We start from the raw sequence: 10812 nt of genomic DNA, 5'->3' as shown, positions 1-10812 counted from the left end.
ATAATTATTTTTCACTAGATGGCATCACATAGGAACTTTTGTAATAGACTACTGTTTTAGTAAGGTCACATTTTACTCGCTTTTCAAACATAAGATATATCAACAAGGTCACTAGTCTGTGTATAGAGAGAGAGAGAGAGAGAGAGAGAGAGAGAGAGAGAGAGCTATTAACCACAGCTAATAATGTCAATTAAAATAAAGCACGTTTCCAGTGAACTGTGAATTGGACATGGCTTAGACTGTTGTTTCCTAAGCACTCAAACTTTACAGCAATCAACTCTTCGTGCATTTACCCCGATATGCTAATACGTTGAAAATTTTAAAACAAGTTTTTATGTGTAAATTTGACTAGGAATTTAACAGAGTGGATATTTGGAGGTTAAATAAAATAATAGAATAGTCACAGAGCGTTACGTGTGTTGTAAATGTTTCTGGGTTTCCGCTTGTGACCCCTCCAAACTAACACTAACCTAACATGGAGGGGCGCACGTCTCCCCTTCTCCTCTTTCAGCGAACCACGCCCCATGCTGCCTTCTGACGCCGGCCATATTGACTATTTTAGCTAATCTCCTTGCGGTAGCTTGTAGAGCTTCTGTAATCGTCACCGTTATAACAGCGTGCCATTGGATATACGGTGATCGCGACTTGGAAATAACAGTTCGCATTTATCTGGAGAGTGACTACATCTTGGGGGACATTTTCATTATTTTAGAAAACGCAGTGCATTCCTGAGGTGAGTTTTTGGGTTATTTTTGAATGACTTGTCTTGAGCACCTTCTGCGTAATGTTACGCTTTCTTTTAAGGGGTCTCTTGTCTTTAAAGCCTCCTGCTGTCACCACCTCCGCAGAAAGCAAAACAGCATTTGCTGGTTTGTATGGACCACTAATAAGCCATTTTAAAAAGCAAAGCTTGTGTGCACAAGTCCAATAGATACTAATAACATTTCAAATGATAGTGTAAATCAAGCCTTTAATACGAATGGCATAGTCAGCGCTTGACAAGTTTGGAGTGAAAGGAAAACCAGTTATTATGAAATTGTCGGTGACCCCTATTTAAATCTTAATGCGACAAGTGTCATGGACACACATTTTCGCAACGTAATTTTAATGTATTAAAAACATTATTGACAACAGTCAGGCTGCCTTGAATATAACTGGCAGTTTGTTGGGTATCAGGCTATGTCTCAACGGAATTTTCCCCTTCACAGCCGTGTCTGATAAAGGTTAATATCTCAAGCTTACTATATGCTTTTGATGTGCTATTTTAGAGGCCTCAGAACGTTAAGAAAAGCGCTGGCATTCCTTCAAAGTAGGCGAAATACTACCAGCTAATTTACATAGAGCCTAATCTCGTAATAGTGTTACTAGATTGCCTTTGGAAATGTCAATAATTAAGGTTAAGTAAAAGGCCTGAGACAATGCTTCTGACTTGTTTTACATGACTCACGATGCCTTAATTAATTATAATAGGGACACATAGCCCACTATTTATGAGACATTCTAAAACGCCTTATTAAAACCTGTCGTTGTCAGCAGGGACTGCAATTGGTATAAATTTAGCAAGGAAGAGCGTTCATGTATCAGTCTCAGACGTCGTCGCTACGCAAATTCCTCAGCGTATGGAGCAAACGAAAGACTGGGGTCAGTAATGTTGCGTAAATTTGTTCATGCATTCAGATTTCAGTAGACTGAAGACGTAACCTAGTTCATACAACAAAGCGAGAAAAAGGAGCGTGTGCTGCATTGGGCAGTGATGATTTTAAGCTTGATACCCAATGGTTAAATTCTGGTAGATCTTAAAACCTCCTCTACCTAATCTCATATCTACTGTATGTGAACTAATCATTCTAGGCTACAGTTTATGCTAGATTATACTTATTTTAAAGGCTGAATAATATTTATTCATACATTCATTCAAAATGGGTTTAACAATTGAATGTTTTTCACAGAGACTGTAAACTTTTGTAAAGATCAGAAGATGTAGTATTTAGAAGTGTGATTCCACTGTAGGTCACAACAGATGTGATTGAAGTGTTGCTGTACAAATACATGCTATTTGTTTGAGACTAGCTGACTTTAAAAAATTAAGTAATTCTCTTATAGGCTATATATTTTTTAGGAAATTAATTGCATGCTTTTGTTCCCCTGCCATCAATTTGTCTAAAGCCCTAAACACACTGCACAATTTTTATAAGTCTTACAAGATCATTCCATGTCACACTGTGTGACATGGATCTAATAAACTTGGCTAAGACATGTGTGTAGGCTGTATAATGATGATACCTGTTGACTCATACGCTACAACGCACATTCCTAATAAAATGTCATCAGCATGCACTAGTAGTAAACAAAAAGCATGATAAATCACACTTTAGCAGTTGTATTTTTTATGCGTGCTGAAAAAAACTGGAAGCGGTGAAAGAGGAAGGCATAAGAGCTTGAGGTAAGCAGTTTTATGTTTAAGCGCCACATCGTGTTGATTTCATGTCACATTTTTATTGGTTGGTCAGTAAATGTGGATTGTACCAGCAAACACACTGTGCAATGAAAATGTTGTATTGTAGGTTATCTTTGGTCGCAAGATCATGACAACAGCCATCTTTAAACCTCTCTCACTGTACGACACGGGACCACCGATTAGGAGCCACGATCACAGAAATTGCCACAGTTGTTTCACGATGCCAGTCTTTCATCTGGGAGAGCTGAAAATCGTGCAGTGTCTTTAGGGCTTAAGTTAAATGCCGTTTTTTTTTTTTTTTTTAAGAAAAATATGTAACTACTAAAAAAAGGGCAACATTCTCAGTCTGTGTTTTAGTGTAGAGAAGAAAATTCAGATTAACATGACTTAGACCTACATCTGTCAGATGGAATCTGTGGGTCATTCTAATATTCCATTTATGTGTTTTTGTTTTACTCTTTGATGAACATTTGATGCTATAATATTAGTCCCAGGACCTGTGAGAGACCACTGAACTCATATTCAGTTGCCTGCAGTATAGTTGTAGCCCTGCTTCTGATGACAGCGGTGTCAAATGACTACTTGCCACCATTTGTTAATGACACAATTAAACACCCATGTTCAGTGTGACGATAGCCAAGTGGTTACCCAGTCAACCTTTTGTTTCTCTTCAGGTTTATATATCTAAAAGTATTTTAATCATGGGTCAGAAAAAGATTCAGAGTCAACATAATAAAAACTATATTCACTTTCCCGGCAGTATTTTACACCTGTACAATAGGGCTGGGTTTTGACACAAATTTCACTATTCGATTCGATTATCCTTCACAAGCTTACGATTTGATTAGATTCCGATTTAGATCCGATACAATATCGATTATTTTCAGTATACTCTATATCACGTCCATTACTGTGGAGATGGCCAGCAGCGTCGCCATATGGCAACTTCATCTTTGCAGCTGACATTGACTGAGAAAGCACTAGTTTAGTAATAAATAATTACAATGTCATATTTTTCCCCAATGCATTTATAATCAGTATTTTGCCAGTGCTTTGCGGCAATCTTTATGCGCGCTCTTGAGCTTGGGATAGGCTATGCCTAAATGCTGATATATTAAAGAATGGTTTAGTAGGTTATTATATTAATATATTTAATATAAACGTGCAACTAGTTGACTAGAAGAAAATCTTTAGTCGGGCAGGAACCGATCCATTTATAAAATAAAATGTTATGACATTACAAAATGTGCGACTGCAAATCACTTCATGTTGTATTGCATTACAGCGCTTCTCATTATAACCAATCACAGAGGAATCTGTTGAGCTTATGAATGCAATGACCAATCAGAGGCGTTCAGATGAGTCATCACTACAGTTTTTTAGTTCAGTGCGCTCGCTGGCTGAATTCTGCTCTGGCGAATTCTCTCATCAGAGAAAACAAAGTGTAGATGTGTGTACGAATGGGGGTTTCAGAGCTTGAACTGAAGTCAATGATAATATTATTCTATGAAAATGCAAATCTTTTTTGCTCTCTTTATGTACAATGAAAGTGTTATAATTAGTAACTTACAATGTTTTTACTAAATTTACATTATATACAAAGTCAGTCATATTAAAAAAATATTTATGACACACATGACACACATATCTAGTACAAGTTGAAAGATGGGTTTTAGGCTAGTTAATAGATTACACTAATATTAGGCTACTTTTCCCATAGCCCATTAAAGATCAACTAACATGATCTATAAAGGTGCAAAATGTATACTTCTATTTGATAATAGTGATATTTTATGATAGAGTTAACACATTTGGGAAAATTTCAAATAAAAAAGGAATGCAATTTCAACCGAGGGGGCCTTTAATTGGTCCGTGCCCAGGGCAACACTGTGTCATAATCCGTCTCTGGGCACACATGCTAGCAAATGTGTTCATATGGACAGAGTAGTGTAGGACAGAGTATACAGGTGCATCTCAATAAATTAGAATGTCGTGGAAAATTTAATTTATTTCAGTAATTCAACTCAAATTGTGAAACTTGTGCATTAAATAAATTCAGTGCACACAGACTGAAGTAGTTTAAGTCTTTGGTTCTTTTAATTGTGATGATTTTGGCTCACATTTAACAAAAACCCACCAATTCACTCTCAATCTCAACAAATTAGAATACCTCATAAGACCAATAAAAAAAAAAAAAAAAAAAAAAAATGAAAAAAAAAAAAAACTTTTAGTGAGTTGTTGGCCTTCTGGAAAGTATGTTAATTTACTGTAGATGTACTGAATACTTGGTAGGGGCTCCTTTTGCTTTAATTACTGCCTCAATTAGGCGTGGCATGGAGGTGTTCAGTTTTGTGGTATGGAAGCCCAGGTTTCCCTTCAGCTCATCTGCATTTTTTGGTCTCTTGTTTTTCATTTTCCTCTTGACAATACCCCATAGGTTCTCTATGGGGTTCAGGTCTGGTGAGTTTGCTGGCCAGTCAAGCACACCAACACCATAGTCATTTAACCAACTTTTGCTGCTTTTGGCAGCAACTTGGACTATGAGCTTCTCCACCCTTCCTCCAGACTCTAGGACCTTGGTTTCCAAATGAAATACAAAACTTGCTCTCATCTGAAAAGAGGACTTTGGACCACTGGGCAACAGTCCAGTACTTCTTCTCCTTAGCCCAGGTAAGACGCCTCTGACGTTGTCTGTGGTTCAGGAGTGGCTTAACAAGAGGAATACGACAACTGTAGCCAAATTCCTTGACACGTCTGTGTGTGGTGGCTCTTGATGCCTTTACCCCAGCCTCAGTCCATTCCTTGTGAAGTTTACTCAAATTCTTGAATCGATTTTGCTAGACAATCCTCATAACATTGCGATTCTCTCGGTGGGTTGTGGATCTTTTTCTTCCACACCTTTTCCTTCCACTCAACTTTCTGTTAACATTCTTGGATACAGCACTCTGTGAACAGCCAGCTTCTTTGGCAATGAATGTTTGTGGCTTACCCTCCTTGTGAAGGGTGTCAATAATTGTGTTCTGGACAACTGTCAGGTCAACAGTCTTCCCCATGATTGTGTAGCCTAGTGAACCAAACTGAGAGACCATTTTGAAGGCTCAGGAAACCTTTGCAGGTGTTTTGAGTTGATTAGCTGATTGGCATGACACCATATTCTAATTTGTTGAGATGAATTGGTAGGTTTTTGTTAAATGTGAGCCAAAATCATCACAATTAAAAGAACCAAATACTTAAACTACTTCAGTCTGTGTGCATTGAATTTATTTAATACACGATTTTCACAATTTGAGTTGAATTACTGAAGTTAACTTTTCCACAACGTTCTAATTTATTGAGATGCACCTGTATGTTGTTCAAATCTGTGTGCACTGAAAAAACCTGTGCAATTTTACGAAGCCTTTATTATAATAAGAGAATTAATTATATGAATGTACCTTTGAAGGTTCTGATTGGTTTCAGAAAAGATTTGATGGCATTTTGTTTTCATCGTCACTCCATATAATACCTTATAAAGTAATGCTGCTTTGTCCACGAGGGTTATGTTCCAAAAATGCCACTCAGTAGCGGCTTTCGCACCGCGTAGTTCTACGAACTAGCCAGCAGGGTGGTTCCTAGAGAACCAACATCCCTCGGGCTGTTAATGTCAGAGAATGGATTTAAAGGGACTGTAAAACTGTGTGCAGTTTTTGTTTGGCCAAAAAAAAAAAAACGGACTCAATTTGCATGCCCTGCTGTAAATTTTGACTGTTGATGAAATACAATGTATGTGGATTCTACACATTCAAACAATTTGGTACATAATTACAGATAACAATGAATGGTTCAATTGTGAATTCAACTACTCCAGAACGTTAAACTTGCTGCAGTTAATAAGCGAGAATTGAACAGTGAACAGTGGACACCTGAATTGGTCTTGACCCGCACAAATTAGCCAAGATCCGGGAGTAATATGATATTCTCCAATCAAGTGTGCTCCTAATTATTCATAAAAATGTCAGACGGAGCTCTAAACTATTTGTCACATTAGAAACTTATCTTTTATTGGAGTAATATTTATTCTCGTTTCTTTACCACCACAAACAAACATTTCATAATTAATTTCTCTTGTTATTGCAGGATGTAGGCTAATGTTGAATTTTCTGTTCATTATAGTTAAGACAACTCCAAACACATTTCTTATCATGTATGCCTGTAAAAGATGACCGAGCCAATCAGAGTAAGGGCAGGGCTACTTTTCGCTTTGCCCCATTCTTCAGATTGCACTGCAGCCATGAGTCCATCTGATTTTTTCTGTGCTCTATGCTTTGAATTAAAGTGACAGCACATTTTTCACAGTAAAAATTAACTTGGATTGACACAAAAATGTAGTAATTTCACATTAAATGCACACTCTAATTAAATTTTAATTAAAGTCTACTGTTTCAAAATCAATACATGACTTCTTGGCTATGGGTAAAGCAAGGAAAAGTACATTTTGAATAAACATTGTGACATAATTGAGGTAGAAAAACAGTTCTTTAAAAAATGTTTTAATTCTGTGGGATTTCTGTCTATATAGTATAGTAAAATGCATTGAATAATACATTGTTAGTATTTATTGACTTGAAATGAATTACAATGCTTAAAAAAGCATTTTCAATAACAATGTTTGGATTTGAAATCAAAATAATACATTTTGTGTTTGTTGTACATAGCTGCAAACATGAATTCACAATGAGCTTGTGCTGCTGCATCACATGCATACTACTCACACAGACTGCATACACATTGCAAGCGGATTATGTTTGTCAGTCAGCACAAGCACAAAACTGAGTCCTTTTTTGACTGCATATTGCGCTTAACTCATCACGCATGGCATGTCCTACTCTTTATTTTCTCATTCATGCATGTTTCTTTATCATTCTAAAGTTTCATTAACATAGTACAGATAGTGTGCAGATATATTTACACGAATACTGCTGCTCTCTACTGAGACAAATATATGTCCAAATATTTTATTACTTGTTCTCATAGAGAACTTTTGTGAATGAAGCTTAATCAAGATGTCATCTTTTGTCTGGTGGAAATATAGAAGAATTTAGGAGTGTTCTTATTTGGTTTATCCCCTCCTTTTTTAGGGGCCTACAATCCTGTGATAGAGGACAAGATTTTCTTCTTTTCTTGATTACGTGGGAAGGGAGGAGAGGAGTCGAGATGCCGAAACCAGTAAGTACATACTTTTTTTTTTTTAACACTTAAGTGTCTGTTAGCTTACTTTCATAGCTGCCAATTTTTGTTTCTGCTGGTGGGTGCCCGTCCTGCAAAACAAGTGTTTGGACATTCGTTGGACAACAGTCGTTGGACATTCGATAGTCAGAAATATTGACATTAACACATAGAAAAAATTTGTAACGGATGCAAAAAGGGGTAAATAAGGTGGATTTCTTATAATAAAGTGAACATTTGCTGCATATCGTTATTTATTACTTGTTTTATGTGTGCAGTCTTTTTATTTAATGTTGAAAATGTCACAGGAGCATGAAGTGAATGAAGGCCAGTATAATAAATGATGACAAGTCTGGGGACATTAAGAAAATAGTATGGCTGGTCCGAATACCATTTTTTGAGCTTCGAAGCTTCAGTAGGGAGGGGGCTGAACATATTCTTCTCTTAACGTGTCTACACTGGATGCGCCGCGACCAAATACAATAGAACCTATTATGCTGTTTACACTGGATGGGGCGAGGCGTGGTGCGACAAATTCCCAACAGTAAACTAAGCGTTCTGTTATGACGTACTGACTAGACATGGGCCGGTATGAGATTTTGACGGTATGATAACCTTAAGCAAAAATATCTATTATTATAGATAGGTAGATAGATACTATAGATAGAAATATTTCACTGTATCATGGTATTGTTGTTACAGCTCTGAAGTGTGTTCTTTTTAAATGACTGGGTTTTTCACTGGACAAAATATATTTTGTTTTTGAGAAACCTACAGAATATTAGAAACAGTATAATTAGTTTTTTTTCTTTGATTTGTTTCCTAAAAAGAAAAAATAAAGACTGACCTCTTTATTTAATCTAAATCTGTAATTACAGTTATTTAATTTTAGTTATATAATTCATATACATATTGTCACGGAGCAACCCCGTGATCATAAATGGACTGTATGCACGTACACCATATCTAGCACACACACATACACTGCATGCATCATTAACATGGTCTGTTTGCCGGCACTGACATCATGTATACACGGACCTGTATAATGCCTGTGGGTATTCGAATGTATTGTGTATTATGTGTTTAAGATAAGTGAGGGTACGATGTGTATTTTGTTCATTACGTATAGTTGATGTATGCACAAAGTGTTGGGTAACATTAGCATCGACATTTTTCATTCATTTTCATTATAAATAACCACAATACACATGTCTTTGTTAAAGTCTTTATTTAAGATTAGGTCGCACAGTATAATAAATATAACTTACCTCCTTGTAATATACTAGTGGTCAAACCTGAATTGTTTTAAACCTGAAGTATTTAAGCATGGTGGACACACCGTCTGATTGGGAGAAACCATGTTGGGTATGACATCACTTGGGGGGGTTCAATGTACCTGTAAAACAAGGGTTATATTTGTTCATTCATATGTTGTATTTCTATATTGTGATTTGTGGAATTTATATTTGAATAGATGCTGTTTTTTATATTCATAATGTGATCAGAAGTGCATATGTAAAGAAAGTAAACTTACCTGTAGATTGGTACATCCTGGGGTGTGGTCTAGACTATAAAATGGCTGCCAGAGATGTACATGTGGCTCATCACTTGCCATGGGTTAGGTTCAGGTTGTTTGGTTTTGAGGGAACAAGCAATAGACGCTTGTGTAAAAGTACCTAACTGTTGTTGATCCAACAAAGAGACTTCCAGATAGTGTACTCGTTTTGTTTTGTTTTGTTTTTTGTTTTGTTTTGCTGTGGGATTTACACTATCCACACAATAAATTCACCTCCACTGGATTTTCCTGTCGCCGTGGTCTTATTATGCCTACGATCGCAAGTGCCATCCCTAACACATATCATTTATATAATTTCATATCATTTAGTTATATAATAATAATCATACACAATTTGATTTATTAATAACCCAATTTGAAGCAAAAACAGAATGTTCTGAAAAGCTTTGTGAAATTACAGGTCCTTCTCAAAAAATTAGCATATTGTGAAAAAGTTCATTATTTTCCATAATGTAATGATAAAAATTAAACTTTCATATATTTTAGATTCATTGCACACCAACTGAGATATTTCAGGTCTTTTATTGTTTTAATACTGATGATTTTGGCATACCGTTTCAAACGATTCAGTTCGATTTGGTGAACTGGTTCAAGAAGATCCGGTTACATCGATTGATTCGTTCGTGAACCGGATATCACTAAACTGCAGTGCTGTGAACGTGCTCACAACAGACCCGGGAGAGAAGACAATGTTGAATAAAGTCATAGTTTTTGCTATTTTTGGACCAAAAATGTATTTTCGATCCTTCAAAAAATTCTAACGGGCCCTCTGATGTCACATGGACTACTTTGAAGATGTTTTTATTACCTTTCTGGACGTGGACAGTATACCGTACATACATTTTCAATGGAGGGACAGAAAGCTCTCGGACTAAATCTAAAATATCTTAAACTGTGTTCCGAAGATGAACGGAGGTCTTACGGGTTTGGAACGACATGAGGGTGAGTTATTAATGACATAATTTTCATTTCTGGGTGAACTAACCCTTTAATGCACTGTAACATTACCAAACAATGAACAGCTGTGTTTTTATAAACTAAGATAAACAAAGATTAATAAATATAGTAACAAAAGTATTGCTCGTGGTAAGTTCATGTTAGTTAATATGTTAACAATTCAAACCATATCCTAAAGTTACAAACAAATAATTTACTCTAATTTAAATAATACTCTGATGTTTAAATCATTTAAAATGAGAATATATATACACTGACTCCCAGCTTTTAAATGGTATAGTGTATATTGTTACACTTGGAGTAAGACTGGAGTGATAATGCTGAAAATTTAGCTTTGATTACATGAATAAATACAATTTTTAAATATATTCAAATAGAAAGCAGTTATTTTAAATAGTAAAAATATTTCACAATATTACTGTTTTAGCAAATGCAACTTTCTGTATTTTGGATCAAATAAATGCAGATTCATGTGTCATGTTGAAATATATAAATGAACGTCACATACCTGGCATTTCCAAAATGTATATTGTTTATGTGCTCTGAAGGACATACTTTTTTGAAGAGACATTGAAGAGATGGGGATGTGTGCCTCGCTTGGTCTTAGCTGTGT

General features: G+C 36.0%; 1 protein-coding gene across 1 annotated transcript in view; it reads left to right on the top strand.

The window, feature by feature from the left end:
• Window positions 1–529: 529 nt before the first annotated feature.
• The window catches only part of LOC109051864 (radixin), a 72788-nt gene continuing 62505 nt past the window's right edge, over window positions 530–10812 (top strand). The window contains exons 1-2 of the mRNA XM_042716319.1: window positions 530–733; window positions 7576–7663. Coding sequence (XP_042572253.1) covers window positions 7652–7663 — 12 coding nt within the window. The 5' untranslated portion in view covers window positions 530–733; window positions 7576–7651. The remainder of the gene's footprint in view (window positions 734–7575; window positions 7664–10812) is intronic.

The sequence above is a fragment of the Cyprinus carpio genome, chromosome B1 (genome assembly GCF_018340385.1).
Source record: "Cyprinus carpio isolate SPL01 chromosome B1, ASM1834038v1, whole genome shotgun sequence".
Lineage (NCBI taxonomy): Eukaryota > Metazoa > Chordata > Actinopteri > Cypriniformes > Cyprinidae > Cyprinus > Cyprinus carpio.
Note: the sequence above shows the minus strand (reverse complement) of the source record. Positions and strands in the feature narration are given on the sequence as shown.